This window comes from Ahaetulla prasina, chromosome 5 (assembly GCF_028640845.1).
Source record: "Ahaetulla prasina isolate Xishuangbanna chromosome 5, ASM2864084v1, whole genome shotgun sequence".
In the NCBI taxonomy this organism is placed as follows: Eukaryota; Metazoa; Chordata; class Lepidosauria; order Squamata; family Colubridae; genus Ahaetulla; species Ahaetulla prasina.
The window spans coordinates 36,457,871-36,479,991 of record NC_080543.1 but is presented as its reverse complement, the minus strand read 5'-3'; the positions used below and the strand labels follow the sequence as shown (position 1 = coordinate 36,479,991).

General features: G+C 38.0%; 1 protein-coding gene across 4 annotated transcripts in view; it reads left to right on the top strand.

Moving 5' to 3' along the window:
* CBLB (Cbl proto-oncogene B) overlaps nucleotides 1-22,121 on the top strand; it is a 76,541-nt gene that overhangs the window by 22,716 nt on the left and 31,704 nt on the right. For all 4 annotated transcript variants that reach the window (XM_058185022.1, XM_058185021.1, XM_058185023.1 and 1 more), the window contains 2 exons: nucleotides 13,833-13,979; nucleotides 21,957-22,113. In XM_058185022.1, the coding sequence (XP_058041005.1) occupies nucleotides 13,833-13,979; nucleotides 21,957-22,113 (304 nt within the window). The remainder of the gene's footprint in view (nucleotides 1-13,832; nucleotides 13,980-21,956; nucleotides 22,114-22,121) is intronic.

The window sequence follows — 22,121 nt, the reverse complement described above, 5'->3', positions numbered from 1 at the left end:
CGCCGGGAAGCTGAGCTTCTGGTTTCCGATGCGTGCAAATCGTGAATAATTAAAATTTGTTGCCATTGTAAAAATAGCAAACATACGTATAAAAATTTCTATAGCGTAACATACCGAGAACATATTTCCTGTTTATATATTTTGTGGTTAGTTAAAAGGCAGGTAAGAACAGCAGACCCATGTTTCAGTTTCTTCTGGCAAATTAACACTTGAATGTGTTAACAGACTAGATAACTAGCAACATCCCTAAGTACTGTTTTTGACATTCCTTTTCTATAAAAACATAATGGTATCCATTGCGTTTTAAATATTTTTAATCTGTAAGTCATTATTTGAGGTTCATTAACAAACTTGCTATAAAAGTCTCCCATTTTCTGAACATGAAAATGTCTTTCTGTTCTTAAAGAATTTTTGACTTAACCTTGCATTTGATTTAGACCTTCATGGGATAGTTAGATTCCTATAAAGTGTGGGTTGTTTTGATGGCTAAGCAGCTTTAAGCAACCAAAATGGGATTAAAATATAAGAAAAGGAATTAACGTTTTTCCTTCCAATTTTATGAAATGGCAACAATCACTCCTTTTTCCACTGCCAGAAATATACTGCTAAGGAACAGTGCATTCCCCAAGATACTTACGAAGTTAGAAAAAATAATTGTAAATTTATGTTACATTTTGAAGTCCTTAGAATATGTGAAAATGGGAAAATAGAGATTAAAAATGTTATATAAAAATTGAGTTTTAATCTTAGGATATAGCTTCGTTAGATACATGCGCCTTTTATAAAGTAACATTAAAAACTGTATTAACTATAGTGTCAATGAATTTACAAGAAGTTATTCATAATCTATATTTTTAATTCGTTTTAATTGCTTATTGATTAATAAACAGAAAGAAGGAACAAAACACAGATAATAATGAGGCAGTTCTTGCAGAAGTTTAGGAGCCAATCTCACCTTGGGGTAAAATATTCCAAATGGTAGGAGCGATGGCAGAAAAGGCTCTTCTCAACCCCACCAACCAAAATTTCTTGACTGATGGGATCCGCAGTATGTCCCTCCGCTGGTGTGGGTGGGGCAGGCCAGTCCCATCATGGTGAGACAGTTCCTCAAGTAACATGGACCCATGCAGGACTTTAAAGGCAATAATTAACACCTTGAATTGCACCCAGAAGCAAATCTAATCAGTGCAGTTCACAGAGCATAGTGTAACATGGGCCAGTCTAGAGGCCCTAAAGAACTGCCTGTGCTGCTGCACTCTGTACCAGCTGTAGCTTCCAAATGGATAAGCCCATATGGAGTGCATTGTAGTAATCCAAATATGCAATAACTAGGGCGTGAGTGACTGAGCACAGGGACTCCTTATCCAGGAAAAGGCTGGAACTGGTGCACAAGACAAAGTTGTGTAAAGGCTGTCCTGGCTGTGACTGCCATCTGTTTTTTGGGCAGGAGTTGCAAGTCAAGGAGAACTTCCAAGTTGAAGATTCAGTATGTTTGGAGTTGTGCCACCCCATCCAGAACTAAGGATGTTAAAGTCTCAGATCTTAAAGTTCCCTGCACCTAAAACCACTTGGTCTTGCCAGGGTTCAACTGAAGCCTGTAGTCCCACATCCAGTCCCCCTTGGCCTCTACGCACCACAAGAGGGCAGCCACAACTTCACTTGGCTCACCCCATAGTGATGAATGACCTCACCTAATGGCTTTGTGTAGATGTTAAAAAGGAACGGTAGAGAATACCAAGCTCTGCGACATGCCACAAAGGAGTGGCCGTGGGCTGGAGCTCTCATTCCCAATCAACACCAGCCTTGGAGAAAACAGTCAAACCAGTACAAAATGCACCATCCAGCCCCAAATCCCTTAGCTAGCCAAAATGATACCATCAAAGGTTGTTTAAAAGTCAAGGTGGGCAAAGATGTCTGCACTATCCACATCCCCCTTTCACCAGAAATCTAGTTATAGTGATAAGCAAGTGTGACCAATATTATTTCTGTCCCATAACTGGTCTTGAATCCTGACTGAAAGGGGTCCAGGTAATCTGTTTCATCCAGGACTGTCTGAAGCTACCAAGCAACAACTTTTTTCACTAGCTTCCTTAAAAAAAGAGGATGGGAAAATTGCCCAGGCAGGAGGAATCAAGTGATGGTTTTTTAAGGAGGCGAAGAACTAGGGCTTCCTTAAAAGGCCTTGGGAGTGTCCCCTCCTGCAATAAAGAGTTTATCTCTACTTGGACCTATTTTCTGGTCACCATCCTGGAGACTTTCACCAACCAGGCGGGACAAGGAGCTAATTGGCAGGTGGTTACACTGACAACATTGAAGATCCTATCCACTTTTTCAGGTCCAACAGGATCAAACTGATCCCAGATAACTGTGCAAGATCTTTCCCCAGGCACTTCACATGATCTACACAATGCATGGTTTCAAACTGAGAATGAATCGAGCAATTTTTCTGTGAGATGTTGAATTTGTTCTTAAGGCTTGGTAATTAAGTTAAACTGCAAAAGATATATAGATAGTCCTAATGGAGCCTGCCCATTACAGTTGCAAGTGGTGACAGCTGTTAAGTGAGACAGCCTTGCTTAATGATCCTTATCCCTGCCCTCCCTGATGCCACTGTTATACGAACATGTGGGTCATTAAGTGAGCATGAGGTAACTCATGGGTGGGGGAGACCCAGGTCACTACCCTGCTGAGTCCATAAAGGAGACAGGCAAACAGTAAAAAGTTTTGCAAAAACAATCCAGCTGGGAGAAGAGCCCAGCCAGATTAGAGTCTAGCATCATGCTCCAATGCCAGAGAGGCTTCCAAAAAAGCCTCTGTGCTTGACCCATGAAGCTATGCTTGCAGACTGGGTCTCTGCCCAATCAACTGGCCATCAGGAACCTGAAAACTTGCTAGCTTTGGGGAAGTCAGATATCTTATGCAAAGGTGGCAATTTCAGAACGAAACCCAGATACCCACATTTCTTTAATAAAAAATAAACAAACACCGCTGAAAGAGAAAAACTTGCTGATGTTTCTCCTCCCCTCCCCCATTAGATACTGAAACTAAATGCCCTCCAATATTGATTCCTTTTAACCACTTAATTTGCTAAATTTACTGCATGCTTGAAAGAGGTGACAGAATCTGTAAGTTACTTATATTGGTGAGTCACTGCCAGGCTGAAGATGGAAAGGAAAGAAGAAAACAAAGAAAAGCTTTCTGCAGTTTTTGGTGTTGAGGGGCTGAAGAAAAAGTGTATCTCCAAAGAAAAAGGGACAATACAAATGTGCACTAAATGGCCATGGCAGGAGCTGGGTCCTAAAGGCAATCAGGTCTGCTATATTTTAAAATAATGCTACATTATGTACACTACTTATTTAATATTCAGTAGCAAATGATTATTCAAGAATCAGGACATAACTTGCTTGGCAGAATAACTTTTTATATTTAAAATGCTTAAATTAATAAATAAACAAATAAATAGCGCAACAAGTTCAAATAAAATTTACAGTTCATAAGAGCACAAATAGAAGGTTGCACCAATACACCAAGGTTTAGCAGTCTAAACAACATTGAACGTTTTACAATTTTAACTGCATTCTGAAGTTTTCACAAATGAAAAAATAAAAAAGAATAGAACACAAAAGTGCAAGGATGAATGAAAGGTGCAAATTTCCAAACTCAAAGAGTCAACCATCCAAAGAAACCCATCAGAATTCAACATTTGGAAAAAGGTAAATAAACAAGTGAAAGCTAAACCATTATATCAATGGCTTGCTGATTTTAATTAAGTATGTATACTCTATACTTGCTCTTGACTCCTCTTATTGTAACCTTTTAGAGTGCCTTTGAAAGTAAGTACACTGTAGAAAATATCAGAAAAGATCATTGTCTCCTTTTTTTTTGTTTCGCCCAGTGTGACAAGCTTTATGCTTCCCCAGAACTCAAAAGCTATGCCACTGTTTGGCTTAGTAAACGGGACTGCCAAAATTCAGCTGTCATTAAGGCCAAGCTCTCCTGAGTGCATACAAAGTCTTTTCTCAGAAAAGAATCTGTCAGGTCTTAACCGCAGGCACGACTGGAAATGCATAGATAAGCTCATAAGAAAATCCAAGGACAATAGTATTTACTGGAGAAAGTTGAGGACACTACCAAAATAATTCTAGCAATTGCAGCTAATCATACTGTCCCTTAAAAACCAATTATTTTCTATACAGTATGTTCTTTCTTGTCCTGTCCCCTTATTTCAGCAGACTAACTAGTTTCCTTCTGTGTTTGTTTTTATAAGGCTTGTTCTTATTGGTTTCTCACTGAGTGTGAGAGTTTACTTTTATAGTACCAAGGACTTACCAGAGTTGCATAAGAAGTTTGCAATGAAAAAGTTGTCATGAGTCTCCAAAATTAAGAATAGTATAATTTGGAACTGGTCTAGAGTCTGCCTCCCTTTCACATGGTAGAAATAACCAACAATCTTACGGTCTTTATTCATAAGAGCTCTACTAGTTGAGAGGATACCAATGCTGACTAATATAATCCTGCACAAACAGACCCAGTCAGTCGACAGTGCTGCTTATGCCAATAAATAGACCCAGCAGATTCAATTATGCAGTTCATGATCATGCTACTATGCAGTTCATGACTTCAGCTACTATGTGAACTACATTTAGCAACCTGCTATGGAGGAACAGCCATCTGTGCTCCGGTCCAGCACCATGGGAAGTGCTGGTGGTTAGAGTAGCACACCACTGTATGATGAGGGAGAAGTAAGAAGTTCATTATAACTGGATCGAGATAAAGTAAATGATAAGGATACTTCTTTCTTGGATTGTTACTATGGAGAGAATACTGCCTGCCTGCTGAAATGAGGGGAACTAGTAGTCAAATGGAGGAAATGCAAGAATCAGATATTGTCCATCAGGCTGAATGACTGATTATCCAAGTTCAATAGAATAGGTAATGCCTAATGCCATTTGACTGCTGTGCTCATTGCCGTGATGTCTCCTTTTTTTTTTGTATCGCCCAGTTGTTCTGCTTGAGAAAATATGCTTGCCACTAGTTGCCTAATCGACCATCACACAACTGCCTAGCTCTACTGGAGAATCGGGAGGGGGGGAATATTTGGTTCATTTCTTCAACTGATGTTTAAGGTTATCTAGAGCTAAAAGCTATCTGTGACATGGTGGCCTCAGGCCCACAGCGTATCCCTTCCACTATCTGCCCTGGACTTCGATTCAGAAGGAGGCAGCTCCTCTTCCTGTCCCTTCCCTACAGCTCCTAGATTGCTAATGAAGGTGAGCATCAATATTTTCCACTTGTCTGAAGAGTGGAGCATCAGACTGGAGAGGAAATTGTACTAAAGTCAACTTTCTTCCTCCCTTGTCTAGCAGATCTTGCTCTGATCCTCTGACTAATCAGTTAGGTAAGGTTTATTCAGTGAGATTTTATAGAGGAGATATACTTGTATCTAGAAGCAGTATATGTTTGGTTGAAACAGAAAAAATGGTTCCTAGTTACATGTGTCCATGCATGTAGCAAACAGCAGTGCTATTGTTTGTGGTAGGGAGGTTTTTGGAGAGAAGATTATTTTTTTAGGTCAAAAGAAAGCTATTTTGAAAATCAAAAGAATGGAAGTGAATAGGATAATCATTCTTTTTTTAATCTAAGTAAAAATATTGTTCCTTCCACTACATTGAACTGGAACTGAAACTTTAAAAATAAAACAGTATTACGACCATGGAACTTCAGCCAGGCAATCAAATTTTTATTACTATATATCAGCAGAAAGCACCAGTTTAATACTGAATGCTTGATGGCTTCCTTTGCAGCACTGGCCCAGATAGAAGAATTCGAAAGGGAACGAGGTTATATTCTCCCAAATTTTAAGATAAAAGAGACCATACAATCACAAGTTTGACAGTTATAATTTATAAGATATATGCTTTCAAACATGAAAGCTTCCTTTTTCCCCTCCCAACTTGACTTCAAAAAAGAAATTTGAAAATTGCCACATGATAAAGATTCTAAAAGATCTACTAAAGTACAAGTGAAGCACTTTTAAGGGAAACTATTTCATTTTTCCAGTAAATGAGATTTCATAAACTGCAGAATGAAATTTAAATGTACCAATTGATAAAAGCAGAAAGATCAGGAGAAACAGAATAGGGAATAAATAAATCAGGGATTTATAAATGCTAAATAATACATCACAGAGTAGCAGTAGATGAGTACATTTTGGAAGGGCTTCTAAATTACTCATTAATGTACTTTCTCAAGAGAGAAAAATATCATCTGAAGTGTTGCTTCATATGTAAATATAGATATAATTGTATTACATTATTTCTTAAATGTTTATCTTATTTTTCCACAAACTGCTACAAAATAGTTAAAGGCATTAATGCAAATAATAAAACACAGTAAATAGTTTCACAGTAATAGTATGCTACAACAGAAAGCAAATTAAAAACAAAAATAAAACATAAAACTATCTTATTAAAAGCTGTTTATATCATATTGAAAATATACAACTTTAAAACTGGGTGAACATGTTAATCATATAAGATGGTGTTGCTAATTAAAACAGAATAAGTGGGAAATATATCTGCACTCATTTTATGTGATATTAATGCCTCCTTTTCCTTAAGGTCTTTTAAGGAAGGCAGAACATATTTGGAGAGTAATAAACAGTATCCACTTCAGCATTATACTGTATATCAATTCATAACAATTAGGGTTTTGAAGGATCACATTTCTAAAACAAAACAGAAGAAAATAAATTTGCTCAAGTGATAAGAATTGGTTATATTTTATTGATGTCCTGAAGTGGCAGTGTTGGATAGTTCATTTAAACTCCTTTTTTAATATCCTGTCCATCTGCTGCTAAAGCACTGTTCCGTTTAGCTTTTAATACTTAAAATTTCACAAATACAGTATAAAAATAATAAGTCAAATCAGAAATGAAAATCAAAGCACAAAAATATAACTTGTCAACAAAAGTCTTCTGTAAAAAATATTTGACCAAAAAAAACCCCTAAACCTAACAGATGTTCCAGTATCTAGGTTCATACAGTGAAAATATTCTTCATCTAACTGAAAAATGATTCCATTCTCTAGGAAGAAGATGGAGGAGATTTTATTTTTTATAATGAGTTTTTGGCTGTTCAGTCAGCAGAGATTAAGCCAACAGGAAAAGGTTATATCTACCTCAACTAGATGAAGATAGACTTAAGACGTCTTTCTGTTTCTTAAAAAAAAAACCTCTTCAATCTTCTTCCAGGAAGAAGAAAGAGTAAATGGAGGCAGGCGGGAATGGGATGGGTACCATTTGGAACAAGCCTTGGAGAGAGAATAGAAAAAATGAAAGGCAGGAAAAGCACTGTGAGCCACATGTGACTGAGCAGTTTTGTATGCCAAAAACAGATCAAACTAAATGGCATGGAAATTACCCTCAAAGTTACTGTAGTAAAATGAAGCAATCAAGCTGCAGTATCAACATCAAACATTTCTATCACAGTAGTTCTCAACCTATGGTCTGCGGACCCCTGGAGGGCCGCAGTGTCATCACAGGGGGGCCATGAAAAAAATGTTATGATTTACTGGTAAATCTTTAAGCCTTGGGAGGTCCATGGCTGTGGTCCGTAGCCACAAAAGTTATTTAAATGGTGAAGAAAAGGTTGAGAACCACGGTCTATCATATAGTTGGCCTAGATACCAGCTACAGCCTATTGTGATAATCCTTTCTCTGAGACGAGACCAAGTAATGTCACCTGAGATTGTGTCCCTATGCTGAGATTTTCTCAGAGGGTTCAAGAAGACAACAGTACACTCCTGATTTCTATAATAAAAGAAATCCAAAAGAGGGAGAAAAATACTCATAAATCCATCAAAATAAGACATATGGAATGATGAAGCAAGCTCATGAACCAGCTGTCTCTTCCATCATCACCTAAATATCAATGATATGCACACCTAATTTCCAATCAGAAGTCTCAGTAGAAGTTCATCGTTTAAAATAAGGCATTAATAAATTAAGCTTACAGCAGAATTCACATAATAGATCATGAATTTTTATAATTCATAGTCACCTCCAAGGCCTTTGAAGTGCAATACATTGGAGTCAGTGATTCATGGCTCCACTAAACAAGCCAACCTTGCAACAAAATTCTTCTTGAAGAATCAATTATTTGGGAGTAAATGTCAACTCTACTATAGTGGAAACTGAGAATAAAAATAAATTCTGACCTGAGCCCCATCAGGTTTAGGAAAATTAAATGTGGCTAATACGTGTGATGATAATTGAGACTCCGAATTTAGTATCAAAGCCTACTTCTTTTTTTTTTAATTGAAAAAGTTTTTACAAATTTTTTTTACCCCCCTTTCCCACCTTCCATCCCCTCCCCCTCCCTCCAAAACCACCCTCCTCCTCCCCCCCCAACTTCCCAGAACAAACACAAGGTATAGTTCAAAAAGAAAACAATCATATGCTAAATTTTCCCTAACACAAATTATAGTCCTCCCCTTCTTCTCAAATCCTAACTTCCCCCATACAAATCAGAGATAAATACATCCTATCATTCAAAGGCAATATCTAATATCTATTTTGCATATATTCAATCCATTTTTTCCATTCAGTTAGATATTTTTCTTGTATAGTGTCTTTCAAAAAGGCTGAGATTTTGGCCATCTCAGCCAAATTAGTAACTTTCAATATCTATTCTTCTATAGCAGGTAACTCTTTTTTCTTCAGTATTGTCCTATCAATAGTCTTGCTGCTGTTATTAAGTTTAAAATCAGTCTCAGTTACTGTACAGTCTGTAATAATTCCCAATAAGAAAATTTGCAGTAGGAACTTTATCTTCTTTTTCAAAACATTTTGTATAATCCACCAGATCCTTATCCAAAAAGCCTTAATCTGCTTACAAGTCCACCAAATATGAAAATATGTAGCATCATCACAATTACATATCCAACATTTCGCTTGAATATCTGGATACATACATGATAATTTCTTAGGGTCTAAATGCCACCTATAAAACATTTTATAAAAAATTTCCCTTAAGTTCTGTGCTTGCGTAAATTTAACATTTCTAACCCAAATTTTTTCCCAAGTTTCCAAAAATATTGGTTCCTGAATATTTTGTGCCCATTTTATCATACAATCCTTTACTAAATCCCTTTCAGAATCTATTTCTATCAGCACATTATACAATCTCTTTATATGCACCTGGGTTTGATTTCTAATTTGTTTTACCAAATTTTCTTCATTCTGCATGATACCAATTTTCTGATCTTTTTTCCACCTAGCTCGTAATTGCCCATATTAAAACTAAGTATAATTTCTCCCTTCTTCTTTTAGTGTATGCAAGGATTTTAATTGTAAATTACCTCTCTCAGTATATAAAAGATCTTTATAAGTAATCATTTCCTGTTTCTGTTCTATATTTATATTCTCTATTGCATGCCTGGGATTTGCCCAAATAGGAATTTTGTAATTTAACTTGTGATAATATTTCTTCCAGACACACAGAAGAGCAATTCTTAACACATGGTTCTTAAAGGCTCTATCCACTTTTTTATCATACAATAAATATGCATGCCATCCATAACCTTCTATATTCAAAATCCTTTCCTCCGTTAAATTAAACCAATCACTTATTACAGAAAGAGCAGCTGCTTCATAATATAATTTAAAGTTGGGCATTTTTAAACCTCCTCTTTCCCGTATATCTTGAATTATTTTCTTTTAACTCTCGCTTTTTTACCTTCCCATATAGTATCAAAGCCTACTTCTATTCAAGTTTACTTGAGTGGCAGCTGCTTCCTGCTCCAGTGGTGGTTCCTTCTCCCATCTCAGGATCAATGGATCCTTCCTAAGCATAGTGTTGCCAAGCTAAATAATTTCATTGGTTGTTAATCTTAGCCAACCTGGGATAGATCTGATGGAATAGAAGTCTGCCTCACAAACAGATGAGTGCGGGATTGTGATTCCATCAAGAATTAATAATGCCTTTCAGCCAATTGGAGCTGAGGGTTATTTAGCTGGCTAAGAAGATGTTGAAAGATCAGGTGAACAGGCAGCATTAATTTGCACAATTGTAGAGTATTACAGCTAAAGCCTGTAAAAATTGTCAGTGAGGATCAAGATCAGAAAGGCCTTCAAAAAGAAGTCACTCACCAAGTGACTTATCATCTGTATCCACTGAATACATCAGCTGCATTTGCCATTTACAATGGGATAAAACAAGTTTGAATGCTAGTCCCAGTTCTATTCAATCGATTTTTCACTTGCATATTGTCATATGCTACCCATAGTCAAAGGCGGTACCAATTGGGCAGCATTCATTGACCTTTGATGATTAAACATATGGACAAAGTGTCTCCCTACAGTCATTTAAGAAACCCTCTCTGCTGATAACTCTTGTTATCAGCAGAGAGGGTACAAAAGCAGTGATCTACAGTTGATACTGAACAAATTATCAGTTGCTGCTGTGCTCTTCAATCTGAATATCAACCTAAACAAGACTGAAGTACCAATAAAAGAAAATATTTGTAGAGAGAAATTCCCTGAAGATGGGTACTAACACAAGTCCAAACACTCAAAAGACAAAATCTCTGGTCTTGGTGATAGACCCAGATTGGATTCTGCAACTTTATCCTGGGGCATGTATATTTGCCTTCATTTGTGAGAATATTTGTAATTCAGGGTTGAATTGGTTGTTGAGGTGGTTGTGTGGCAGCTCCAAAGGTTCCTGGATGAAATGGATTATCTATACCCTTTCCAGTCAGTGTTCAGGCTTGGTATGGAATGGAAATATACATTGCTTGCACTTTTTTGATGATCTCTGGTGAGAGCAGAATGGAGGTAGTGCATCCATCCTTGCTCTGCTTGACCACTCTGCGGCTTTTGGTACTATCCACCATGGTGTCCTTCTGGAATGGGTTGGGAATGGGGTCTCTATGTTGTCCTGGTTCACGTCCTTCCTCTGGTTGTTCTCAGTGTTGATAGGAAACAAGTGATCCAGCCCTTGTCTCCTACTTTCCAGGAACACAGGGCTCGCTACTTTCCCTGCTTTTGTTTAACAGCTATATGAAACCATTTGATCAGATTATCCACCACAATGGGCTGAGATAACATCAATATGCTGGTGACAGCTATTTGTTTCAGCCCATGGTGAGTTAATTGAAGTTGTGACCTCCCTCTACTCTAGTTGGAGGCTGTTATGGGATAGATGGGGAACAATGGGCTGAAACTGAACCTGGCTGTGGATTTGAGCTTTGCTGGGCCATGGAGAATTACCATCTCTTATTTTGGATGAGGTGGTACTGCCCAAACAGATCCAATACATAATCTGGGAGCTCTCCTGGACTCAGAATTCCTCTTCACAGTCACTCACTAGGAGGGATTGCATGCACTGTGGTTAGTGTACCAGTTATGCCCTTTCCTGGACCAACAATTCTTCTCAAAGTCATTCATATCCTAGTTCCCTCCTGTCTTGACTCCCTTGAATCACTCATAACCTAGTCACTTCCATTCTTGCAGTGTGCTTTCCTTGGGGCTGCCCTTGAAAACTATCTAGAACCTTAACATTAGTTCAAAACGCAGCATCCCGCATAGTTTTGTGCAAGCCTTGATGCTCACCTGTGTCATTTCTTCAGAGGGAGCAGCATTGGCTGCCAATTTGCTTCCAGGTCACCTTTAAAGCCCTACATGGTTTGGGATTGGGTTACTTGAAGGACCATCTTGTTCTAGTCACATCTGCTTAACCCCTTAGAATGGGAAGGCACAAAATGCTATGGGTTCCCTCTCCTAAGGAGGTTCATGTAGCAGGACCAAGGAGAAGGGCTTTCTCTGTGGTGGCTTCCTCCCTATGTAACATACTGGGGAGATAAGATTGGCTCCCACTTTGACAGACCTTTGCAGGTCCCTGAAGATCAGGTTTTGATAAGGGGTTTGGGGAACCCAGAGTGATGTGGAGCACATCAAGTGGCTTATTTGACTAATTATTGTTGCTGGGAAGGGGTTGTTGCTTTTTATTGTTTTTTATATTGTAAACTGCCCAGGGTCACTGACAGTAAGTTGGCAGCTGTATACATTTTCTTAAACAAAAACAAACAAACAAACAAACAAACAAACAAACAAACTGTGAAGCCCCTAGTACTCTCTGAACTTGGTTGTTTTCTTGCAGATATTTCATTACCAACTAGATAGCATCATCAGTTCTAGAAGGGAGTCATTTGTGTGGCTTGTCCTGTCTGCTAGTGGGAGTGTTCTTGGTAGTTCTTGGTAGTGATAAAATTGATTGTTTAGGTTGTTGATATTTTCTTAATTGGAATATTGTTTACTTTTTAATTGTTCGTCTACTTTTAATCTTGGTATTAATCTCTACTTATCTGGATTATTGATTGGTGGCGAGGCAGGTCTTTTACTTTTGTTTTTAGCTTCTTGTTTGTATTTCTCTCTCTCTCTCTCTCTTTCTTGGATGGTATGTTTATCTCTATGTGCCTGTTGATGACTGATTTGCCTGAGTACCAGGATTTTGGTGGGCTTTTTTGGATTTAGCTTGGTGTAGGATGTTCACAGTTTCCCAGTTCAAATTATGGTTATGTCTGTCCCTGAATTGTGAAATTGAAGAGTTTTCATAATGTTTTGTGACTGCTATTGGTGTTCATGGAAGTGCTCTGCTAGTCCTTTGCCTGTTTGTCCTACATAGTGGCTGTTACAGTTACCAATGCATGTTGTACAGTTCTAATGTACAGTTCTCTACAACTCTTGTTTATTTCTTCTAGGGCTGCTGGTTCTTTTGAGTTATTTAAGATGTTTTGGGGGATTTTAGCTAGTTGTATGGTGCTATAGTAAGGCACGCAGTGGCTCAGTGGCTAGGATGCTGAGCTTGTCAATCGAAAGATCGGCAGTTCGGTTTGAATCCCTAGTGCAGCATAACGGGGTGAGCTCCCGTTAATTGTTCCAGCCAATCTAGCAGTTGAAAGCATGTAAAAAATGAAAGTAGAAAAATAGGGACCATCTTTGGTGGAAAAGTAATAGCATTCCGTGCGCCTTTGCCATTTAGTCATGCCGGCCACATGACCACGGAGATGTCTTTGGACAGCGTTGGCTCTTTGGCTTTGAAACGGAAATGAGCATCACCCCCTAGATTCGGGAATGACTAGCACATAAGAGAACCTTTACTTTTTTATGGTGCTATATGGTTGGAGTAGGTTCGGGAGAAGGGCGGTATACAAATTAAATTATTATTATTATTATTATTTTGAGATGTTTTGATATTCAAAACTTGAAATAGTGTTGAATAAATGGTTATGACTGGCCCTCAAAATTTTGCAGAATAAAGCTCGCCACGGTCATGTGATTGTGAATTTAGCAACCAGCCCAGATTCCCAACCATTGTAGTAACCCACAGTCATGTGATTGCAATTTGTGACTTCCTGCCAGTTTCCTACAACCAAGTCAGTTTTTTGATGTAAAGCAGTGTTATTGGATGGATGGATGGATGGATGGATGGATGGATGGATGGATGGATGGATGGATTCAAAATAACTTTTGAAAACAAGTGTGTTTACTTGTTCTGTTGTCTTTCTCCCTAGAATCTAGAACCACTTTCATAGTGGCTCTTTGCTTGTCAGCAATGATTTAAGCTGTTTTATTCTCAGATTACTGTTCTGCCTTTAAATTTCTTGTTTGTATTTAGGTGTATCTTCTCCAGTTATGAGTCACTGTTAGTTCCTAAATCTTAGGAAGGGGAATTCCTATTGTATGATACAGCCCTTCTTTTTATATATTCAATGGAATTTCTTTATTCAGATTTTATTTTTTTCTTGTTTTTGTTTGTTTGTTTTGGCAGGCGAAATCTTACAAAATTGTCGCTCATCTTCAGTCATATGCTTGCAGAAATAAAGGCAATCTTTCCTAACGCTCAATTCCAGGGTGACAACTTTCGTATCACAAAAGCAGATGCTGCAGAATTCTGGAAGAAGTTCTTTGGAGAAAAGTAAGTATCAGCTATACCAGTATAGAAGGTACAGTTGCTAGTGGTTATTTCACTTGAGTGTCTTTTTATTACTTTTTAGTTCATTTACATTCACTCATGTAAATTGTATAATAACACAAATGACAAATTATTTTCAGTGAGCTACAGATTGAATAAATAAATGCAAGAAATAAACAAATAAAATAAAACAAACAATTCAGTGGTACACTTTCACATTTAACTGAAAAACTGACATTTTCTCTCCCCCCACCCAGTTAAAATGGATCTTTTTGGTACTAGTTTGCAAAGAATGTTTGATGCAAGCATACTTCTCAAAAATTGCTAATATGAAGCAGACCGTAAAAGCCTATGGAATTGTTTAGAACCACACGGTTATTGCTTGTCTAAAGAAGCACCTGAAACCTATTGCTCATGAAAGTTCCTTTAATCAACATGTCTAATTGCCTTAAATTATATATTTGAAGTTATATTTATTATAAAAAGTTAGTTTGAAAATGCTTCTTTCTTCTTTTCTTTTTTAACTTGGGCACAGATATACTCCAAATCAAACTCTCAAGACATAGTAATTAGACTAAAAACATATAAAGTATTAAATGCTTCTAACAGTATATTTCATTTTACTTGAAATTGGCCTCTGGTATTCAATCTTATTTCAACTGTTTTATCTTAGTATATTTTGTCAAGTGATAGTTAATAGATAGATAGTTAAAAGATAGTTTATAGAAACTTGTGATAGACAATAGACAGGAAAATAAACTTTTAAATTATTACTAAATATAGAAGATATGAAGATTTTATGAAGAATACATAATTGAATTGGTTTGTTGTATATATCACAAATCTTTACATATAGTGTATAACTTACCAAAGATTTACCTGGCTATGATGCAAGTGTTGAAGATACAATAACTTTGACACCCTGATTCACTGGCCATTGTTTTGGGAGATCTAAACAAGGCAAACTTAAGGAAAGAACTACCAAAATACTTTCAGCATGTCAATTGTCCCACCAGAGGCAAGAATACTCTAGACCACTGCTACACAACACTAAAAGATGCCTATCGGTCTTTACCACGTGCAGCTGTAGGACACTCTGATCATTGCATGATTCACCTTGTACCTGCTTACAGGCAAAGACTTAAAGCCATAAAACCAATAATTAAATCAGTGAAAACCTGGACGGAGGAATCAGAATTAAAGCTACAGGCATGTTTTGACTGCACTGATTGGAATATTTTTAAAGATACCTCTGCAGACCTGGATGAACTCACAGATACTGTAACATCATATGTCAGCTTCTGTGAAGACCTATGTGTACCTACAAGGAACTTGCGAATACACAGTAACAACAAACCTTGGTTTACACCTAAACTTAAGCAGCTACGACATTCCAAAGAGGAAGCCTACAGAAAAGGTGATAAAATGCTGTACAATCAGGCCAGAAATGCACTAACAAGGGAGATAAGAGCAGCAAAAAGAAGCTACTCTGAAAAGCTAAAGAATCAGTTTTCAGCAAATGAACCAGCAAACATGTGGAAAACTCTTAAAAATATCACCGGCTATGGCAAACCTCCTTCCCAGGCTGAAGGTAATCAACAACTGGCAGATGACCTGAATGAGTTTTACTGCAGGTTTGAAAGGAAACTACAGCCACCTATCTCCACAACCCCCATCTCAGACACACCAACAACAACTGACCCCATTTCATTGAGTTCACAACCCCTAGTGATCACAGAAAAGGAAGTGCAGGACCTATTTCACAGACAAAAGCCAGGAAAAGCTCCAGGCCCAGACAAGATAACTCATTCTTGCTTAAAAGTCTGTGCTGACCAATTGGCCCCCATCTTCACCCATATTTTCAATAAATCACTAGAGATGTGTTATGTTCCTTCTTGCTTCAAACGCTCTACCATCATCCCAGTGCCGAAGAAGCCCACCATCAAGGAACTGAATGACTACAGACCAGTTGCTCTAACATCTGTAGTCATGAAAACCTTTGAAAGGCTAGTGCTTTCCTACCTGAAAACCATCACGGATCCGCTGTTAGACCCCTTGCAATTTGCATACCGAGCAAATAGATCAACAGATGATGCTGTTAATATGGCTCTGCACTACATCCTACAACATCTTGAGTCTCCAAAGACCTATGCAAGGGTCCTTTTTGTAGACTTTAGTTCAGCATTCAATACCATCATTCCAGACATTCTTCTAACTAAGCTAAACCAGCTACAGGTACCGGAACAGGCTTGTAAGTGGATCACAAGCTTCCTAACAAACAGGAAGCAGCAGGTGAAGCTAAGCAAGATCACATCAAATACCTGTACAATTAGCACAGGGGCCCCCAAGGCTGTGTGCTCTCCCCACTTCTCTTCTCTCTGTATACCAATGACTGCATCTCCAATGATCCATCAGTTAAGCTACTGAAGTTCGCAGATGACACAACAGTGATTGGTCTCATTCGAGACAATGACGAATCCGCATATAGACAAGAGGTCAAACGACTAGCCTTGTGGTGCAACCAAAACAATCTGGAACTGAACACACTCAAAACCGTAGAAATGGTGGTAGACTTTAGGAAAAACCCTTCCATACTTCCACCTCTCACAATACTTGACAACACAGTATCAACAGTAGAAACCTTCAAATTTCTGGGTTCTATCATATCGCAAGATCTCAAATGGACAGCTAACATCAAAAACATCATTAAAAAAGGACAACAAAGAATGTTCTTTCTGCGCCAACTCAGTAAGCTCAAACTGCCCAAGGAGCTGCTGATCCAATTCTACAGAGGAATTATTGAGTCTGTCATTTGCACCTCTATAACTGTCTGGTTCGGTTCTGCAACCCAACAAGAAAAACACAGACTTCAGAGGATAATTAGAACTGCAGAAAAAATAATTGCTACCAACTTGCCTTCCATTGAGGACCTGTATACTGCACGAATCAAGAAGAGGGCCGTGAAAATATTTGCAGATCCTCGCATCCTGGACATAAACTGTTTCAACTCCTACCCTCAAAAGCGCTATAGAGCACTGCACACCAGAACAACTAGACACAAGAACAGTTTTTCCCAAGGCCATCACTCTGCTAAACAAATAATTCCCTCAACACTGTCAGACTATTTACTGAATCTGCACTACTATTAATCGTTTCATAGTTCCCATCACCAATCTCTTTCCACTTATGACTGTATGACTATAACTTGTTGCTGGCAATCCTTATGATTTATATTGATATATTGATCATCAATTGTGTTGTAAATGTTGTACCTTGATGAACGTATCTTTTCTTTTATGTACACTGAGAGCATATGCACCAAGACAAATTCCTTGTGTGTCCAATCACACTTGGCCAATAAAAAATTCTATTCTATTCTATTCTATTCTATTCTATTCTATTCTATTCTATTCTATTCTATTCTATTCTATTCTAAAATCACAGTGTGTATGAATTAAGTAAAAAATTCAAAAGAAGCTATTGCCATTAACAACAGAATTTTTGGTAACCACTGTAATGTGGTATCAGTGTTATACTAGTTTTACATTTATAAATAATATAGATGATTTGGGGCCAGTCACTTTCTCTCAGCCCAACTCACTGCATAAGTTGTAGTTGTGGGAAAATAGGGAAAGGAAGGCATATTAGCTGTGTTTGCCCTTGAGCTATCTATAAAAATAATAAAGGCGGGTTAAAAAAAATCTAAAATAAATAAATAAATATTTAGAAACAAACACTTATTAGGAAGATTTTATTGGCAGAATAAAATTTTTATTTTATCTATTAGCAGAAATCAAAACATGATTAGCAAAAAGTAACAGGTAGAAAGAACAAAAGACTTTGGGTCAAAGCAACATAAAATAAAAGCCAATCAATAGTAACAAAAATAGAGTCATAAAATAAAAAATTAAAAGCAGCAGTTAATACCAAATTGCAACCATGCTTAATGAGATAATGAAGCAAAGATGCTTCTTTAGGGCATTCTGAATTATAGTCAATGAGTTAGTACCCTGGTGGTGAACCTATGGCATGTGTGCCAGAGGTGGCGCACAGAGCCCTCTCTGTGGGCATGCACGCTGTTACCCCACACCACCTCCATCGCGTTTCTCACTGTTGTTTGCAGGGGAAAAAAAGTTTGAGGGACTAAAAAAATTGCACGAAATAGCATTCTGCCTTTGTTGTGATACATTTGCTGCTGCTGCCCCCATGGCTTGTCCTCTACTCTCACAGAGCCTTTGCGCAGCACAGTCAAATTTAGTGTGGAGCCACATGGCGACCCTGCGTTGGTTTGGCAAAAAAAAAAGCAGCTGACATGCGGTCAGTTGCTTTTCCTGCAGAGCTGCCTATGTTGGCCAGCTGGTCATCGGCGCACTGTTCCTGGGCTTGTCAACCTCCAGACTAGGGGTGAAATGCTCCCGGTTCAGGCTGGATCAGCTGATTCAGTAGCGGTGGCAGTGAGTGGTTTGGAGAACCGGTAGCAAAAGTCCCTCCCTCCCGCTCATACCCCCCTGCTTGCCCGCTTGCCACTTCTTTTAAAAAATGCTTTTAAAAGGTAAAAAAAGGCTCTGACAATCACAGCTGAGCTGCATGATCATCAGAACCTTTTTTTACTTTTAAAGCATTTTTTACAACCTATTCAGCCAAATAGGTTGTAAAAAAATGCTTTTAAAAGAAAAAAAAGATTGCACGCCACAGTTGATAACCCCCCCGCGCACTGTTCTACTTCCCCCATGCCTCCTTTTGGCGTGCACTATGTGCGCTCGCACCACATATTTGTTGCATGGTACGCACGGTAGCCAGCGAACCGGTAGTAAACTGGTAGTAAACTGGTTCAGATTTTACCACTGCTCCAGATGTCAGATTCCCATCACCCACTATGGTGGGGGGGAGAAGGAGAGGTGGGGAAGAGAGAGAGACTTAAAATAAGGAGGTGCTGTGTGTATATATAGAGAGAAATTGTAATAAATGTTGTGAGCAGGCTAAAATGAGGAAATGCTGCAGAATTGGATGGTGAAATGCAGAAATATTAAAATAGGGATTTGCTCTGCTGATCAAGGGGAGACATTAAAGAAATGCAGAAAGTAACAACTTGAATCTGAATTTCAAATGATCTATTAGTTAGCTGGTAGATTAAAAAAATATTTTACAAACACAAAGCTGAGGTTTTTTGCCCAAATATGCAGTTTGGGCACTTGGTCTCTGACAGGTTCGTCATCACTGATTTAGTATAATGTTAAGCTTCAAACATGATTACCAATGTACAGTAGTCCTCAGCTTAGAATCACATTTGTGTCTGGAATTTGGGTTGTAAGTTGTGACAGTTGTAAAACAACTACATGACCAGACCTGACTTTACATCTCTTGTTATGGTGGTCATTAAGCAAGCTGCACAGTGGTAAGTCTAAATCACACAATCGTTAAGCAAATCACACAAACCAAATCAGTATGAATCCATGCTCATAAATGGGTGTTTTTTGCCAGAAACTGACAAAAAACACAGGAAACCAACAAAAAACATTGCAGATCACAGTCTCATGACCACAGGATGCTGCAACCAATTGTAAATGTGACCCAATTGGCAAGCACTCAAAATGTGATCATGTGACCACAGAGAAGGGCAGCATAACATTGTACGATGGCTGAAAGAGCTTTATAGGCCGTAAAGCACTCTTTCTAAGGCTGTGATAACTCTGAACAGCTGTTAAATGACTATTTGTAAATCGAAGACTACCTGTAATTAAAATAAATAATTTATAGTTATATGCCATGCTAATACAAATATTAAATTTTGTAGTACATACAGCAAGCTCCTATCTTATCATTTTGAATAATCTTTTAGTTGTGGATATTGAAGATGTAGGCAGGCTGCATTTGTTTACTTGATTTTTGCTTAACTTGGCTGATACCTGATCATGTTGGATTTGTCCCCAATCAGGGAGATATTTAATATCTTTTTTGAGGGGGACCACTTGTCTTCCAGTTTAAATAAGTAGGCTAAAATGCCATTTAGAGAAAACAAGTAACTTTCTTTGATAAGGAAGATCTGGTCTTAAATTTAATACATTTGCCTAAGATGTGTGAAAAGGCAATGACTTTGTAAATCTAGGCACATTTGGGAGAAAAATATATAACTACTTTAACAGGCATTCCAATCAGGAAATTGGAATAAAATTGCTTTGGTCTGTTGATAACTTCTGCCAGGAATTGGATATGAAGTATATGCTTTTGCTAGCTTGCTTGAACTTACTAATGGCTTTTAATAACATTGGCTGTGCTAGTTTCCTAAATATATCTAGGGTTGGGTCCTGGGAGCACAGTTTTGCAATAATTCCATTCCATTCCTTCTACGGTTGTTTCCAGAAAGTAATCCTATACAGTACTCTTTGACACCTTGGCTATTTACCCATGATGTCCTACAAGTTTCCATCTTCTGTACTATGCTATAGAGCAGGGCTGTCAAACTCATAGCCTGCAGGTCAGATGCATCATATGTGCCAATTTAACGAAGGGGAAAAAAGTTGCAATACATCATGTGTCGCCACCGTGAGGATGCTAGTTTGACACCCCTGATATAGAGGTATTCCTGCTTTTTTAGAACAAGGAACTACCCGCTTCCTAGTAGTTTCCAAATCTATTGCTCCTTGCTATCTCACTTACAAATTGATTTCTTGACTCTTGAATACTTTCATTAATGCGCTTGAGAAGAGTGAACAAGGTAAAATTCAGGCAAAATAGAAATGTTGTTGGTAGATTAGCAAAAGATAAGCAAAATCTTATTGCATTTGTTGACAATGTGACAAAAGTAGTGGACCAGCGAAATGCTGTGGATATAATTTACTTAGGTTTCACAAAGGCATTTGATAGATCAAAATTTATTACTTGATAAGATAGAAAAATTTGGGTTAAACAACATTATCACCAGATGGATTCGTAAATGGCTGGCCAACTACACTCAATGTATCCTTAATGGAACTGAATTTATGTGAAAGGAAGTATGCAATGGGATTCCTCAGAGCTCTCTATTAGGCCCAGTAATCTTCAATAGCTACATAAATGAGGGGATAAAAGAGGAACTCATCAAATTTGCAGATGACACTAAGCTGGCAGAAATAGCCAACACTTTAAAAAATAGGCTCAACACAGAGAAGGATCTTGACAGACTTGAACACTGGGCCCTATCTTAACAAAATGATATTCAGTGGTGAGAAAAGTAAAAATCTATATTTAAGCAAGAAAAAACAAATTCAGGGTGATATCTGGCTCAATAGTAGTAACTGTGAGAAGGATTTTGGAGTCCTTCTGGACAATCACTTAAATATGAGCCAGCAGTATGCTGCAGCTGCCAAAAAAACCAACACAGTCCTAGGCTTCATTAACAGAGGGATAGAATAAAAACCACATGAAATGTTAGTACACAACCGCAAGACCCTTCCATGTCATAATTGTGAGCCAATTACAAAGCACCCAAATCATAATTAACGTGATCATGGGGACACTTTGATGGCCATGATTATGGGAACCTACCATAACTCCCCCTCAATCAGTGCTGTTTTAACTTTGAACGGTCGCTGAACAAATGGTTATTAAAAACAATCAGAATAGAATAGAATAGGATAGGATAGCATGGGATGGGGTGGGATGGGATGGGATGGGATGGGATGGGATGGGATGGGATGGGATGGGATGGAATGGAATAACATAACATAACATCAGAGTTGGAAGGGACCTTGGAGGCCTTCTAGTCCAACCCCCTGCCCGGGCAGGAAACCCTACACCATCTATAGAATAGAATAGAATAGAATAGAATAGAATAGAATAGAATAGAATAGAATAGAATAGAATAGAATTCTTTATTGGCCAAGTGTGATTGGACACACAAGGAATTTGCCTTAGGTGCATAAGCTCTAAGTGTACATAAAAGATATAATTAAAAATGGTGTCTTATCTAACACACACATATATATTGTTTCCTTATTGTAGGACCATAGTGCCTTGGAAAGTATTCCGACAATGTCTTCATGAGGTGCATCAGATTAGTTCTGGTCTGGAAGCAATGGCTTTGAAGTCTACTATTGATCTAACATGCAATGACTATATTTCAGTTTTTGAATTTGATATCTTCACAAGATTATTTCAGGTAATTTA